The following is a 17,697-nucleotide window of genomic DNA, read 5'->3' as shown; positions in this document are numbered from 1 at the left end:
AGTCTTCATTTTCCTACTCAGAAAGTGGCGTATCTTTAGGAATGTTAGAATCTCAGAGAATATGCTGTGTTTTTCTTGACAGCCTCCAGAACTAGCACCTAAGCCTACACTCGCAACTGTGAGTGGTCCAAAACCAACTTCTCAAAGCCAGTATGAACACGACAAAACAACTTACAGGTAGGTGCACAACTGATTAATTAAAACTGGTTTTCAATATGAGATCAGAATATTCAGAAGACACATCTTAGTGGTTCAAATTGGAAACTGCGGAGTGGAGAGCTGGAGTGTGTCAATAGTAAGATAGGGCATAAAGTCAAGTTCACATGGACATGATTGCTGGGAAGTGGGGAAGGACACAGTATGTTGTTAGCATCATTTTTGAGGAAGAAACTCAGCCAATATCTCCAATTTTTCTTTTCCTGTTTGAGATAATTGGCAAGTAAAGCAGAAGGGAAAAGGTAAGGTGAAAGGGGAATACGGATTTTCTTTCTTTATGCTGTGTCACAGCTGTCTACTTTCCATGCAGTATAGGTTAAAAAGGCAAGGTGTGCAATTAAAAGAATTACTTTTCAGTTGCTTTATCACCAGCTTGGTTATAAAACAGACTTTTAATTCAGGCACTTGCATAGTTGACACGGTTAAAGAAAAAGCGTGTTGTTGTTCTTTATTAGGGCCCCAGAACCACAGAGACCTCAAGTGAAGCCTCCTGAAGATATTGTGCGTTCAAATCATTATGATCCTGAGGAAGATGAAGAGTATTACCGAAAGCAGCTCTCATATTTTGATCGCAGGAGTTTTGAAAATAAGCCATCTGCACAGGTTCCTGCCAGCCATCATTCTGAGCCTACTAAGCCAATACATTCGCAGAGTCAGCTGAATTTCACTAGTTATTCTAAGTAAGTTTGGGGGATTTCTTTTTTTAATCTAAAAAAGGAGGGAGGCATAGAGGGCTACAACAGAAATTCTGCCTCTGTCAATGGAATTCAAGGGGTTCATGGTATCTAATTGAGATTAGTTTGTATTCATGAAGTCAGTGGCTCTGTCTCGATGTAGATTTAGTTTGAAAACAAATAACTGCCTAACTTTTTATTGTGGTAAATGGAATGAATGATATTTGGAGGTTCAAGGACCTTCAACATACTATTACTTTTGCTTACCAGTTACTAACAGACAATCAGAATCATTTAAGTTGGAAAAGGCGTTTAAGATTGAGTCCAACTGTTAACATTGCACTGCCAAGACCAGCACTAAACCTGTGTCCCTGAGCGCCACATCTGCATTTCTCACTTGCGACAGTTTGCTCTTGTCCTGCCGCTTGTCATCTGGGAGACCTACCCCCACCTGCCTACTGCCACCTGTCAGGGAGTTGTAGAGAGCCATAAGGTCCCCCCTGAGCCCCCTCCTCCCCAGGCTAAACCCCCATCAGAGCTGTGCCCCAGCCCCTGCCCCAGCCCCCTGCCCGGCTCTGGACACGCTCCAGCCCCTCAGTGTCCCTTTGGAGCGAGGGGCCCAAAACCGGACACGATGTTTGAGGTGCAGCCTCACCAGTGCCGAGTTCAGGGGGACGATCCCTGCCCCGGCCCTGCTGGCCACACTACTTCAGGTACAAGCCAGGATGCTGGAGGCCGCCTTGGCCCCCTGGGCACACTGGGGGCTCACGTTCAGCCGTCAGCCCCCCAGGACCTTTCCAGTTTCCCAGCCCCCTGCCCCAGCCCGCAGCTGCCTGGGGTCGCTGTGCCCCACGGGCAGGGCCCGGCACTGGTGGAACCTCACACAACTGGCCTCGGCCCATGTGCCCAGCCTGCCCAGACCCCCCAGCCCCCAGCAGGTCAGTGCTGCCCCCAGCTTGGTGTCATCTGTAAACCTACTGGGGGCACACTCGATCCCCTTGTCCAGATCACTGATTATGTTCTACTTATTATTATAGACAGAACATAACAAAGTTATTTCCTTAGTCAAAACTAATACTGAGTGCTTAAACATCTTTCAAAGCAAAAGTTTAGTTTTTTTCCAGTTCTGCATGCATTTATTCTGCAGACGGGCTTGTACACGTTAGCCATGTTTGACATTAGGAAACGGAGCCTTTAGGGAATATTGCTGAGGTCAGAATTTAATCTGTTGATGGAAACATCTGTTTCCTGAATTGTTTAGCTTCCTTCATCTGGAACATTTTGATACTGAAATTGTGTGAAAGCTCATACACAGTTTTAGCTCAGGTAGAGAACTGGCTGTCTTGGGAGGCTACTTAGGCAAACTTTGTGAACACACTCCACAGTTACATAAATTTGCAAAATTTGTTTTGATTTGAACTCTTAACAATGTGTTTGTAGCTGTTACTTTGAAAAGCTATCTTGGCTTGCTGTGTGCAGGCTGAAAATTGGGCGTTTTGGAAGGCTTTGGTTGCATTCCTGCTTGAAATGTGGGCCATTCAGGGCAAGCTGGAAATCTGGCAACCTGGATGTGAGAGAGATCTTTAGAGTGAAATAATAAACTAGCTTGCTGAAGTTTTAAAGTGTGTATGCAAGCTGCCTTTCATGTCACTTGTTACACTGTGTTCCAGTGCTTGTCTTAAAGGATTTGAGCTAGGACTCAGGAATCCTGCTCTTACTTGTATAATACTGCCTGTCATCTCCAATGTCTTTCTCTGTGAACTGAGAATATTGGAATCTTTCCAAAAGCTAGATAGGTTTTAAATGGCTAACTTTTTTTTCTGATCAAGAAGTCTTCACGTGGAAACTATTTCTTTTTTTACTTTTTTTTTTCTTTATATATATATATGCTAAGGAAGGAAAGCATGTAGTAATTTGTAACCAGGTCCAATTCACAGTAAAGGATGGTTTTTATCCTTTCTTTTCACTTGCCCTGGGTCTTCTGATGGAAAGATGGGAGCCTATCTGTCCTGTTCTCTGGGCACCATCGGAAGAGACCTGAAGAAGTCTTGACTGGCCTCATCTAATGCATTGCAGTAGCTTTCAGAATTATGTTCCCACACATAAAAATAAAAAAACCAATGTTACTCATAGTCAGTTTTGATCTGTAGGCATGGACTGTGTTGCTGTTGTAAATGCAGTAATGCTTTGGTAGAAACGTTGTGAGCTTTCATCAAGTAATTGTGAAGATTGTAAAATTCTTCAGATGGAGAGCTTTGTAAGCTTTTGTTGTGCGCTTGTTATCCTCTGCAGTGTTGTCACGCGTGGTGAAAACCATGAGAATTACAACTATTGAATTCTTGCTGCAGAACAGCTATTAGTTGAGGGAGGTTGTTCCATAGTGCTACCTACCATTTCTGCCTGTCATGACACTTCCATTCTTTGGCTGCTCAGTTCTGGTTTTGTTTTGATTGTGAGTTGGTGTATAATTTCTGGGCTTGTACACATGGGAAGGTGACATCGTACTGCCACAAAGGAGTAAGATAATACTGTTTGGAAAGCTGATATTTTAATGTGTCGGGGGACAAAAATGTGTTGATCTCCATGAAAGAATGTAACCCTTAACAGGAAGGGACAGACATGGGAAAGAGAATTTACTCAGGGTGGTCCAGTGCAAATAGACAATGACTAAAATATTAATGGAAGTAAGTGGAAAGAGATAAACAAGAACACTACTCAGCTGGGCGGTACTGCCTCTAGAAGCATACTAGAGTGTCCTTGCATGGAAACACAAAACAATCACTGTCTTGAGAAAGCATTCATGTTTGGGACTCTCCTTTTGCTAGCTTCCAGTTTGTACCCTGTTACTTGGTCATTATTCATCTTTTTTCTAGTGAATTTATATAGCAATTGCTATTCTGTGAATAAACTCTTCTAAAAATAAACGGCACTAAATTTGGATGATACAGGAACTGTTGATTATGCAGTCTCTTGCTTCTGCATAATCCATGTTCTGGGTACAGAGGACAGATTTTAGTTATTCATAAGCAATAGCTACAACTTTTTCATTTTAAAATATTAATGTCAGGCACTTAATTATGTAAAATTATTTGCAAATGAGTAAGTGTTGTCAAAGGATATATTTTTTCCATTATGAGTGTACAAATTTTTAGTTTTCCAATTTGTTGGGGTTTTATTTGCATCATCTAGGAAATTTTTGCCGTTACTAAAGCTGCTTTGTATGGCTAATGCCATATCTGCATGTCACAGTTGTAACTGTAGAATAAGGGATGGATTCTCCTGATAAAGAAAGGCTTGTAAATGGATGTGTTTCATTGGGTCTAGTTGGAACAATTTTTGAGGCTACTGTCCCTGTGGCTGAGAGTAGTGGATTTGTTCCTCCTTGGTTCAAGGTAGTTACCTGTGTTGGCTTGACATGCCGCAGAATGTGGCAGCTTGCCTAAATTTTGCAGTGAGTAGGGTGAAGAGTGCTCTGGTGATCAGTTACAGCCTCGTCTGAGGTGGCTGTAAGGAACAGTGTCCCGTGTGAACTTCTGAAACTGCTCTAGCTGACCTCATAGGTGTCTGTCAGTTGGAGCTTTCTGAATGGGGAATGAGGAGCAGCAATGCTTGGTATGTTTTCTGTTGTACACTGAGGCTTACAACCTTTTGGCCACTGGTTCATTCTAGTGGTTTGTTTCTGCTTCATTTCAAACTAAGTAGCAGTTTTGTAACAAAAATGAAGCAGGGAAATGGTTTAGAAAACAGCACATCAGTCATTGGAAGAAGTTCATTTATATGCTCACAAGCCGTAGGCAAGCCTTCTGTGGTGGACCGCTCCTCACTGCATACAGATTCTGAACGATGTGTCAGCCACAGTCTCAACTTGGGTTGGGACCCTGTGACAAAAGAACGTGCTTCATACTAAGCACAACTTTGTGCTGATTATGTTTGTGTTGTCACAGCTCTTCTGCTTCCTCCATCCTCCCTTCCCTATTTTTTTAGTTCCTCAAAAAGCTGGCAGTCCACTCCGATTAGGTGTAGAGTGTGTGGTCAGCTTTTTTCTGTGGGCTTTTGGAGTGCTGCCCTCTCCTAGTTAATAACCCCCTCTGGGAAGGAAGCAGTGATTTTAGTTTTCTGAGAAAGCAGCTACTACCAACCTGGAATAAAGACAACAGTGAGTGGGCATGCAGTAATAACTTCTGTTGTTGGATGAATAGCTTTATGCAAATTCAGTGGGAATGGAAACTTATGCATGAGATCTAAAATGATTTTTGCAGTGCTGATTTTGGAGATACATTCATAAGGTGCTTTTTAGCTCACTGAGCGTCACCTTTGTGTGGTCATCAAGGAGACTTTCAGAAGTTGGTCAGCCCTCTTAGTTTCCTAACACACTCCTCTGAAGCAGTGAGACTGGTGCCTAAAGTTGTTGTCAGTTTCATTTTTATGAGTATACAGAAAGTGAAAGGATCAGGGAAAGCTGTTTTAATGTAAAATACATTTTCTCGCAACATATAAGCAAGAGAAGTGTTGAGAATCATCAGTATACTTACAGCTTTCTGTCTGTCCGGTATTCATAAACAGTTGTTCCAAGACATCCTCTTAGGAATTGTTGGACATGATCGGAAGCATTTTATGGTGTGGGCTCTGCTGCTGGGTGAGCTGATAGTGCTGTAGAACCATTTGCTGTGACTGTACCCTCCGTACATGATCTGCAATACAAAGCCATCGTCATTCTGTGTGTGTTAAAACTGAAGGATTTAATGCAAATTGGATCCTAAGTGAGAGATTATTAAAATATGGGATATATATTTTGCTAGCTTTTTTCCATAAATTGAATGACTTTGTTTATACAGCTTTTAACAAATGGCTTAGTGTAATGTCATTCTTACTTCCAATATCTGTCAATTTGAGATCTTGACCACCTCCTAATTCACTGACAAAAATCTCCTATTAAATATAGTAGGTAATCATTGTACATATGCATATGGTAAAGGTCTGATCAGAAACGTCACTGTTATAAGTAGTGTCTCTGTGTTTCAACAACCTTGTCATATGAGAACTGCTAGGACTAACGCAAAAAGTGTGAAGCCATAATATGCTCAAGATAGAATGACTACTTTCTTTCTTCTATTGCTGTTTGCTTTGCCATCACCTAGATTTCTTGGCTCTTACACTAGCTATGACTACTTGAAAAGGAACATCAAGTGGTAAGACTGTTGTTGATGTGAGGATGTTTTCAGGTGTCCTCTCACTGTTACATTTCGTCACAGGCATTATGTGCACTTCAAATTTTAAACACACAAATTCTGAAAGTATAATATATTGCAGTTCAAAATTACTAGTATTTGAGAAATCATTTCTTTAAATAAACTTCTGGAGAAATATTTCTAGTGTAAGAATAATGTTTTGAAAATAAGATTTTAAAATGATCTACACCATGCACATAAAGCTAGTGAAGCTTAAGCTGATTACGTTTCTAATTGAGATGGCATTGTTCAGATACTAGGTGTATTTAGAAAAGTTGTACTAGAATCCGTTGTCCTTTGGCTAAATATGCTTTTCAAAAAAAACCCACCCCCCAAAAAAAAAGTGGATTTATATTTTTATTTTGAAGACCTGTTAAATTAGAGAATGCTTGTTTTATTGAAATTGCCCCAAATTAAATTGAAAAACTTAAGTTCTTGTAGGCAATTATACAAATACACCTGAAATGTCATCTGCCTTTTGTTTGCCATGGTTTGTGTTACTAATCTTCTAAAGATTCAATGTTGTCTTAATCTCTTGTGCTTATCAATAAATGTTTTTATACTTGAGACAGGATATTAAAGAAAATTGTATGTTAATGTTTATAGGAAGAGATGGAAATATCTCTCAGGTGATCATAGAAGAAAAGGATAGCAGTGAATGCAGGAGCTCAGGGCCTGAGGAGACTGAACAGTCAAATGTTTTGGGTTTTTTGTTTTATTTCAACAGGGGGAAAACAACCGATGCTGAATCAATGGATAGACCTGTTGGTGAAAAACGCTATGAGCCGATCCCTCAAGTTACAACTCCTCCTCCTGCTCCTTCAGTCCAGTATACACAACCCCAGTCCATCAATAGTCCTGTCCTGTCTCTCCCAGCACACCACAAGCCTGCACTTTCCGAAGGTGGGCAGCTGGGAAGCTAACCTGTCTGGTGTGGTGACCAGTACTGCTCGTTGGGTGCTTGTCTGGTTGCTTCAGCATGTCTGCGCTGGTGACTGTGCTGTTCTCTAACTGAAACTTGGAACAATTATTAGTGAAAATAGCTTTTTACTAGAGTGAAACTGAGTTTTGTGAAATGATTTGGTGCTCCTGTCTGAACCGGTAACTTCCAGGTGTTGATACATTGTCGCTGTAATTGTCTTTTCTATACTTCGTGGTCTTAGTATAAATGAAGTAAAATATTCAGTACTTAAAAAATGTACTTCTCTGTGCTTTGGACCGGAATTCTTTAGGCTTCTAAAACCAGAAAGAAAAGATGTTTTCACTTCCCCATTGAGAGGATTTCCCAGTCCAAATGAATTTTGCAGCTTGTGCAATTGCATGATAGTATTCCAATACTCATTTACTCTTTTAATTTTTTTCCTTGTCATGATATAAATCAGTCCAGCCTTTTTTATTGAAAGGCCATGCCATTGTGTCCAACATACCTGTTTAATGAAACATTAGATAAGGTGTCTGAACATACAAAATTTGGTAGGAGGACAGATGATCCAAGGTTTGGCTTATACTCTGTATTTTACTTAGTAGATTAAGAATTGACTAAAATGCATTCTTATGCTGTAGTTGTATGACTAGAAATTTGCGATGGTCGCTGACAAGTTGTGATATTTTTATTTGCATTGCAGTTAACTCTGTGTCAGACCCTCCTCCACCTCAGAATAAGCCAGCAATTTTCAGATCCTCGAGAGAGGACACTGTGCAGTCCACGTTTTATCCTCAGAAAAGCTTCCCTGACAAAGGCCCCGTGAATGGAACTGAACAGATTCAGAAAACAGTCACTCCTTCTTACAACCGCTTTACAACGAAACCTTACACTAGTGCTGCAAGGCCCTTTGAGCGCAAGTTTGAAAGTCCTAAATTCAACCATAATCTCTTGCCAAATGAAGCTCAGCATAAACCAGAGTTGCCATCAAAATCTCCAAATTCTCCTCAACCGATTTTGAAAGCACACAGCTCGTCGCAGCCTCCCGAGTTTGATAGTGGAATGGATACCTTTGCTGTACAGGTCGACAAGCCTAAATATCAACCAAATAATGTTAATGCTGTGCCTAAAGCCATTCCTGTAAGGTAAGCTGCTGCTTTTTTCTTTCGATTAGTACATCTATAGGAGTTTGTCTGTGAAACCTATGAAAAGTAGTTTTGTTTTGGGGTTTGAGTTTGGGGTTTTTGCTGTGCTTGCGATTTCTGTTGATGTTAAAAGTGATCCTGTGACTCTAAATTTCTGCCAGAGGGCAACAAAGAGCAAGCATTTGGATAGATAACTTTGAGTATGTCTTAAATCCCTGTATCATCTTGCATCCTGTTACTAGAAAGTGGCTTTTCTCATATTAGAATTATAAATCTTCTTGTAGATAGTAATCATTTGTCCTCTCAGTTTGTTTCTAGAAGATGGAATTAATTTCTAAGGATAGCTGTTGCACCAAATTGTAATCATTCTGTGCGCTTAGAGGGACACTTCATGGTTACAGGTGCATAAAGGATATTTTTAAAATTGTAGATTTAAAAATTAAAATTGTAAAAAAGAAAGTACCTGTAGCAGATTAATTTTGGTTCTCTTTACTATGGACAACACAACAGCTTAAAAGCAGCTTGTGCTTGCCTAATATGCTTTAACTCTAAGAACTACATTAAGAGCAACAGGTAGTATTACAGTCTTAAGCTCTTCCCTGACTTATTAGAATCTTTTCACTAATATTTGCAGAACAGCGTTTCATTATTTTTTGATAGCAAAATAGTAAGGCATGAACCAGGCTTGAAATCTTGCTTGATGGTTCAGTAGCTCAGAAATGTAATAGAATGAATCCTATTTGTTCTTAAGCACCCGAGAAACGTTTTGATGCTGTATAGTTTTGTAAACTGCTAGGAATTTTGAAATTAACTTTGAGGGAAATTCCTTAGAAATTGATCTGAAATCTCATACTAGCCATTTGATAATGTTGCATATTTCTCTTTAGTTGTATCCTGGCAACCTAGAATAAAATTTGTGGGTTTGTGGTTTTTGGGGTTGTTCTTTTGGGTTTTTATGGGCTTTATTTTCAGTGTTTATCTGAATAGAAGGGCTTGGTGTGAGTTGCTCTAACTACTTTCTGAACATTTTCAGAGTTTGTGTGCTTCAGTGGGGGATTTTTGTGAAAATGTTTGCTCATGGTAGAACTTGAAGTATTTTCATCTTAGTTATCCTGCGCAATCAGGTGTGGGACACATTTTTAATATTTTCCTTAAATGAGTGCTAGCCTGTCTGCTCTGCTGAAATGTTAGAGGAAAGCATGCCACCAACTTTCAGGAAGATGTTGATAAAACTGCGAGGTGTTCTGTCTTATATTCAGCCCTTCAGCACTCGAGGATGAGGAGGAAGAAGACGGACACACTGTTGTGGCCACAGCAAGAGGTGTATTTAACAGCAATGGCGGTGTGTTGAGCTCCATAGAGACTGGAGTTAGTATTATTATACCACAAGGAGCCATCCCAGAGGGAATAGAGCAAGAAATATATTTCAAAGTTTGCAGAGACAACAGCATACTTCCACCTTTGGACAAAGAGAAAGGTAAGAGCTGGGACTGTACACTGTTCTGTTACTTAATACAATTCTTTTCTAACAACAGCAAAATAGAATATGAAAATACTTAAATATGCTTCAATATATAATGTATATTTCTGTATGAAGAAATATCTCCCAAGAAGTGTAAGGGAAGCAATATCTTGCTTATTTTGAAAGTTTTAAGCAGGTTGAAGGCGCTGAATTACAACTTGAGAATATTTGATTTGTAGACTTAAAGAGATTTAAAATTTACCTAGTGCACTAAAAAAAGGTTCTAAGTTCTTTTTTTCTATTTTTTAGTGAATCTTTGAAATTGAAATTTTACATTCCCTCACAAAGTGCAGGGATTTATTCTAGGTACTCTTACTAGGAATATTTCTTCATCTCAGTTAGGACCAAAAGAATTGCAAGGCATGTGATTTAAACCAGTTGAAATATTTGGAATTTACTTCAATACCTGAAAATACTCAGCATTTTAATACTTTTCAATTTCTTTAAAGGAATCAGCTTCACAGTTTAAAAAACAATCTAACTTTTATATACATAAAAGTATATTCCTGACTGCCTTATTAATAAGGGTTTAGTGTATCTTAGTGGAGCAGTTTTTTCATAGTAAGTCTGTCTTTGATACCACTAGTCCAGCGTACATGCATTTTTTTGACCTGTTAGATTCTGAATTTCCTCAAGTCAAGAAATTAAAAGGGGTGGTTAATGTCGTCATTTTTTGGTTAAAACATTACTGGCAATTTGCAGTTACTTTGAATAGTTTTAAACCAAATATAGCATGTTTCCTCAACTGAATATTACGTTAACATTTGGAGTTTTAAACTGAAAATAGACCTATGTTATCTTTTGACTGTTAAGATAAGAGTCAGGCTCTTTAGCTGCTAAAAAGCTTTATTCAGCCCAGTGTGCCATAAATCCATAGAAGCAGAACATTGCAGCTGTAGTGCAAAAAGAAGCATGAATAAGGCTGCTTGCAGATTTGGGGATTTCTTTCTTTTGATGCACCTGCTTAGAAATTAGTGGCAAAAGAAAAAATATAAATCCCAATATGATTTAGTCATCAGACTTGTTTTATCCTTGTTCATTTTGAGATTGTGATATTTTCCATCAAAAAGTCACTTGAGCGCTTTGAAAGAGATTGAGAAACAATATTGCTATGTGCTATTCTTTACTGACAGATCAAAACGTTCATATTTTTCTCTAAAAATAAGTTGCACAAGTAACTCTGCGATGTAATTATGTAATACTTTTTACTGACTCTTCTTGAAATAGGTTCAACATTTTTCTTTCTTTTTACCACAGGTGAAACCCTTCTTAGCCCATTGGTAATGTGTGGGCCCCATGGACTGAAATTCCTGAAGCCAGTGGAGCTGCGCCTGCCACATTGTGCGTCTATGACCCCTGATGGTTGGTCTTTTGCTCTAAAATCCTCCGACTCCTCGTCGGGTATGCTGTCCTCCCTCTGTCCTTTTGGGGCTTTTGGGTGCTATCGTATAATTTAAGTTAACTTGGCTAAAGACGATGCTGTGTAATATAAAGAACTCAATCATTGTATTTGTGTCAAACTCTCCCATTTCACTTTCATTACAGATGTCTTTCTTACATTTACTCATGGTGCAAATTCATAGATAAAACCATGATAGCAGAAAAAGAGTAATATCTCTAGTCTATTAAATATTATCGTATTTTTCTATTCTGTCTTCTTTCTTGAGGACTGCTACAGCTGAATACACTTGAAATGATAGTCGCACTAAAATTGAGAGGAAATGATTATGTACCTCTGATTGGCCTTTGTAACATAACTGGTGTTTGTCTGTTGCTTAATTAACCATATAGGACTCTGGCAAATCTTAACAATCTGCATGCTCATAAATCATGATTTAATGCTTGTTAACTGTTTCCATGTGTGCAAGTTGATGCTAACAATTGGGTCACTTAAACTATAGTGTTCAGTAAAAGCATTTACAATTCACTCTAACGTAGCTGGATTTTCCACAAAACTTTTCTTGCTTGCTTCTGCCTATTTCTCCTCTACTGCCTTTTACCCAGAAGTTTCTGGTTGATAGTAAAAGTTGCAACTAGGTTGCAATTTTATTTACCTGTTCATTTTTACCTCACTGTGGCTTTCTGGGATGAGGGGGAGAATGTATTGGCTGGAATTGTCAGTGAGGAGCCTAATTGAGAATTCTGGGCAAGTTTCAAGCAATTTCATGAAATGGCTGTGAGGTTGCAGAGATAAGGAATGTTTGCACATCTGGGGAAAAAGTCCGAAGGTTTTATTCAGCTGCCTTCAAAATTTACGATGGAAGGTTCAAACCATTAATGTGTACGTACGATCTAAGTAACGACTGAACGATGTACTTCTGTATCCAGCATTTAAGCCACCATGTATGCATATCTTCCATCACTTATGTATCTATCACTGTCAACACCAAAGCACCGATGCTTTGAAAGATTAAAGCATCAATCCCCTTGATGGGGATTCAGTAACCTAGAAGTATTAATGGCAATAATTTTTAGTTGTTTTTTTATAGACCGTTATGTGCATGTCTTGCATGCATCTATTTAACAATGTGTGTATACATGGCCGTGTTAAAACATGGACTCGTAAATTATAGGGTCCCAAAAGATACGACAACTATGTACAAAAATGACACAACACTTCCTTTGTAACTAATAGCACCTGTTCATGAACTTACTTGAAGTGAAGGGAGAGGACTCAAATGATCTAAACAATCACCGAGGTTACTGAGACACTTTTCTCCCTTTCCAAAGTGGGATGTGTGTGTGCGCGCATGTGTGGGTGAGAGCCAGAGCGTGTATATTTAAACCCTAACACTTTCTGTACTGTAAATATAACACCACATTCTGTTAATCTGAAATGGGATGTATATCATAACATTGCTCTTTTGAGACAAACTTTAAATTAGGCAATTCTGTCTTATGATATGTAAGTAGACCATACTGTGTCTTAAATAAATAATTGTTTTCTCTCTTTCTAAATTAGTTGGTTATGGGACTCTGATTTTTGAGGTGGCTTTATATTAACAGTTTACACAATTCTGGGTTTTTTCTCTCTTTGGTCGTCTGCTCTACCTCATCTTTCCTCAATGTATCCATGTTCTGTCCTAAAAGCGACATTCATTTGCACTTACTAACATCCTTTCTGCCACATTTAAACTTCATATATTGATATTTTACTGTTAAACCACTTCAAAAGCTTGAATGATTCTGGTGTTAAAACTGACTGGGGAAGAAAGTTGTCTTTTATGGCCACATCTAGTAGAATGCGTTAGTAAAAAAATACTGCAGGATCTCTTTTCTTTCTTTTTTTCTTTCCTTCCCTCCCCCCCCCCCCCCCAAGCAGTTGTATGTAAGTATGGGGAAAACATCCTCAGCAGCGAGAGGTTGCAGTGGCTACAGTCTAATCCTTACGCTATGTATTTAGGACGAAAGGTTGGAAAAAAAGTCTGCCATTCTCATGTGCAAGACCACAACCTGGTTGCCCTGCAGTCCTAGTCCTGTTTCACCCTTCTCCTGACATATTTGATCATGTGCGTTTTGAACGGAATTCCCTGCATCTATAAAATTAAAAATTATCCAGCATTATTGAGCTTTTTGACTGAAAAAAGTAGTCTCAGCTGGTTGCAGTAAACTTGTTCACATTCTCTAACTACACACAGGCCACTTCTCTTTGTCCTTACATCAGATGTGCATCGTGCATCACTCAGTGCATTGTGTACTTCATTTTGTTTTCATGAGTTCAAGAAAATTACGTGGAATTTACATCAGTCTCATTTAATACAGAGGTCTTGGGTGTTTGCAGTCCGTGTGACTGGGTTCTTGTAACTTACTGCCCAGATCTCAAGGCAGATCTGTTTTGGCCGAGCTATTTAATGTCGCTTACCTGGAAGGCTTAAGAGAACTTCAGTGCCTTTTTCTCTGTTCCACCATAGTGGGGGTGGGGTGGGTGATTCTTTTTGTGTAGTGGCAGCACTGCGTAGTGGTGTTAGGTGGGTAAGGGAGGAGTGTTTCCTCCAGCTGGAAGAGGCAATTGACCTTGCAGATGGAATGTAACTCTTGCCTGGTGAGATGGCAGCTGATGACTTTGCCTTGTAACAGAACGTTACACAGGACCTTTGACCATGAGTAGATAAGATCTGTTGTGAAGATTTTTAAGTATGTGCCAGTTAACTAGAATTCCTTTTAGAGCATCAGTGTTTCAGGCTTTTAAATGACTATACTGGCTGTAGCTGCAAGGTGACTACGGTCCTGTCTACAATAATTTTCATAATAGAAAATGAAACTGCCAATCTGTCATAGCATTTAGTTACAACATAACTTCTGGTTTGGCTCATCTGTGTTGAGAACTGTTCCAAGGAGCTTCAAATGCATCCTACCCAGATTAGCTTTTAAAATACCTTTGTTTTTTTCTGGCAATTCAGAAAGAGCCAGTGAATACCTGATTCACTATTGACCTTCTCAGATGGGCAGCACTGTGTTGGTGCTGTAGAGTAGAATGACTTAATATTTAACAGTTCCTGAGTGCCACAGCATCTATTTTGAATAACTGATCTACATTAGGTGAAAATAAAGAGTGAATTTTTTTATTAACATAAAACTGCAGGGTTGTTTTTTAAAAAAAAAACCCAAACAAACAGGTATTGATTCAGAACTTAAAAGCTCCTGTCCAAAAGCTTGGTTGTTTCAAGATGTGCTCTGTTTGACGGCGGATACTAAACACCAGCATTGTGTTTTCCTCCCACAGGTGACCCCAAAACCTGGCAGAACAAGTCTCTTCCCGGGGATCCAAACTATCTTGTTGGAGCAAACTGTGTCTCAGTCCTAATTGACCACTTCTAAATATTAAGTTAGCTGACTGAGTAAATAATGTGAAACTGAGATGGACCTTACATATAAACTGAACCACTCTATCAAGTATTAACTGTTCTATAAGTGATAATGGATCTTAGTGTTTAAGCATCTTGCTTTAACTAACAACGGTTTAGCAAGTACACTCTTTGAACCATGGTCACAGTACATGCCACAAGCAGGGAGTGTACAGTGGGAACAAGGTGGGGGTTTTGCAGGTTCTGTATGCTTTGGTTTGGTTGTTCTTTTGTGGTTTTTTCTTTTGCTGCTTTTTTTTTATAAGGACACTACTAGTATTTCATTGTTTAAAATCTGAAAGTACCAATGGAATTACATTCAGAGGAACTGAATTTGGTTCATATTCCACTGGCGAAAACACAGAATTTGGCCTGTGTTTTTACAGCTGTGTGTTTGTAACTCACAAGACTACATTTTGGTCTCTGGTTTTTAATGACTTTTGGTGTAAGTGTCCAATGAAATGGCAGTCAACTTGGGGTAGCACAGTTTAGATGTTTTCCTCTGCTGAGAGGCTAATGCAAACACATCTACTGACTGTATATGGAAACACTGTCACGAGAGCGGAAGGAGGGGAAAAAGCATGTGGGATGACTATGGTTCAGTTGCCTCTGTGGATTTGTAAATTAACCACATTATTACAGACCTATTAACCAGCAGGGATGCCTTACCCTCATGTTTTTAATAGTCTTAGCTCTCATAGTTCTCTGTATTAAGTTTGTATGGCTTTTGTGCTTACCTAGATAATGTATCATGAGAGACTGGGGAAAGAAGAAGAAAAAAAACCAAAACACACACACACACAAAAACAAAACAAAACCCCAACAAAACACAACACCTTGTGAGTTTGGTTTAGAGAATGGGTATTGTTTGTGTTCATCAGCCAGAAGAGAACCAGAAGAAAATGATGGTATGTTTTCTGCTATGCATTTGAAAATTTATAGATGTTATAGACTGCTTGTATATAATGCGTGCATACCACTTTTGTTCTTGGTTTGTAAATTAACTTTTATAAGCTTTACCTTTTTATATATATAAATATATATAAAAACAAACAAAGTTTCTTAAGGATATCTTTGTATTCTCATACCTTTTGAGCCTTGAACTTTGACATCTGCAGCAATAAAGCAGCATTTCTACAATATACAAACAAGGACATTTTTTTAAAATGCACAAAGTTGTTACCTTTTAAAGCGCTGCATTTAAAGAATATAACTCGGAATTCTCTACTTTGATTAAATTCTTGAAAAGTATCCCTACTGTAATTTGTCATAAGGATGCTGTACTATGTGCCCTGAAATGTATTTTTTTACTAATAGACAATTTATTACGGCACAATGGCACTACTACTGTTTAGATGATATACCACTGCATTCTGTTAATGAGTTATTAGCTATTCAGGTGTGGCTGATTTTTTTTCTCTGCAGTTATTAAAATTACACGTTTCTAAATATACAGAATAAAACTGTTTTTAAAATAATAAAGGAGATTGTAGTACCTTATTGTTTCTGAAATGCATTTATGGGAACGTGACAAAACCAATTCTGATTATTTTTTTTTTTTCAATGTCAAGTAGGCAGGTGGATTCTGCCGTATGTTCATACATGAAGCAGAGCTCTTGTGGAGTCAGTTGGAGTTGTCTGCAGCAGGTCTTCTGAAAGTATTAACTCCAGCGTGGATCCATCAGAAGTACTCAATGCAAGTAGGAGTGGTAGACTTACCTCTGAAATCATTATGTTGGTGCTACTTACACCTGCTCTTCCAAACACTTCGGTAGTGTACTAGCATGGAGATTTACAGATAGTCCAGTTACACAGTTGTAAGGGTGTTCCTACAGAATTCCGTTATCAGGCCTGTTTGTAGTACTCGGTGGCTAACTAGTAAGCCACTGTTATTCTGTAAGAGAAAATAAATGCTAGAAGTTATGTTTAAATAATGCTGGGACATGGTGCGTAACCCTGATGTTTCCTTTCTGTACTTGTACTGACCAGTTAGTTTTGTTTCTCCCCTAGAAGATGTATTTGTTTACTATCGCTACTACTCCTCAAGGCTTAACTCTTCAAGAGCAGACAGGAAATCTGAATGGCAGAAAAACCTGTTCATGTCAGGATGGCATTTTGCATTTGTCTTAGTGATCGTATATTGGTGGTATTTTTTTGAATCGGCAGAAAGGAAAGTTTCAAAAAGCATCTTGGGGAAAATTCTAATGCTAAAATTTTCGAAGTGTTCTGGTTTTTTACTTATGTTAGTAAGCAGTATGTGCAACACTACAAAAAGAGTCAGTCTGTTGGACTTGAGGAACAGAACCCCAAAGTTATACCACGTGGATTATTTGCAGCGGTGTCATTTGTGTCTTGGCCATCCAGAGGCTAGCATGCCATAAGGTGTAGCTGTCCTGAGTTGCCCTTACTATAGCGATCCAGACAATATCTTTCTGTTTTTCTCTTAAAGAGTGTAGGGCCATGTCTTTTTGTCAAAATGGAAAAAAAAAAAAAGTGGCTACTGTTGCTTTGCTGTCATTATGAGCAAGTTGATGCTCTTCAAAACGTGGCAATTCTCTACTGCCAAGCAGCCTGTCAATGGGGTTATTTTTTGCTACCTGTAGGAATGTTTATCGAAGTGGCTGATTCAAACCACATGCATGTTTTCCTCATTAAACCCCAATGGTTTTGGGTTAAAACATGGACATTAAGAATAACTGTGCTAAAATAACACATTTTCTTACTTTAAAAAAGCAGTGGTTTTGAAATCTTTATCCTAGCAAGAGATTACTTAGCTTACATATTTTATATAGGCTAGGCTCTGCAGGAGGCAAGTTCACATGCAATATTTTAATTTGCTATAGTTCTCTAATCACTATTTAACATGAACTTCAAAAACTGCATCTCCCTCTTCTTCCTATTTGTCTCAGCGATGTACTGGCTAGCTTTAGCCCTGCAAATTGAACAGGAGTTTTAATAATGTAAATCTCAAGTTTTGCGCGCGTTTCTAAACAAGTGACTTCAGTGGTGGAAACAGATACTCAATGGATACAGAATTGCTGTTCATCTCTCTGACTTAGTTTCTTGGTAGAAAATTTGTATTATTTTTTCAAGAGAAGTAGTAATGACTGTTTGACCAGACGTACACAAATATGGTTGTAGAAGTA

General features: G+C 38.7%; 1 protein-coding gene across 6 annotated transcripts in view; it reads left to right on the top strand.

The window, feature by feature from the left end:
- The window catches only part of TJP1 (tight junction protein 1), a 92,038-nt gene extending 76,669 nt beyond the window's left edge, over nt 1-15,369 (top strand). For 3 of the 6 annotated variants that reach the window (XM_080396115.1, XM_080396112.1, XM_080396116.1), the window contains 7 exons: nt 83-177; nt 672-896; nt 6,846-7,021; nt 7,744-8,185; nt 9,445-9,662; nt 10,965-11,108; nt 14,431-15,369. In XM_080396115.1, coding sequence (XP_080252241.1) covers nt 83-177; nt 672-896; nt 6,846-7,021; nt 7,744-8,185; nt 9,445-9,662; nt 10,965-11,108; nt 14,431-14,525 — 1,395 coding nt within the window. In that variant the 3' untranslated portion in view covers nt 14,526-15,369. The remainder of the gene's footprint in view (nt 1-82; nt 178-671; nt 897-6,845; nt 7,022-7,743; nt 8,186-9,444; nt 9,663-10,964; nt 11,109-14,430) is intronic. The other 3 variants (XM_080396117.1, XM_080396114.1, XM_080396113.1) reach the window with 2 other exon arrangements.
- The last annotated feature ends 2,328 nt before the right edge of the window (nt 15,370-17,697 follow it).

The sequence above is a fragment of the Falco punctatus genome (genome assembly GCF_963210335.1).
Source record: "Falco punctatus genome assembly, chromosome: 7".
NCBI classification, from domain to species: Eukaryota; Metazoa; Chordata; class Aves; order Falconiformes; family Falconidae; genus Falco; species Falco punctatus.
Note: the sequence above shows the minus strand (reverse complement) of the source record. Positions and strands in the feature narration are given on the sequence as shown.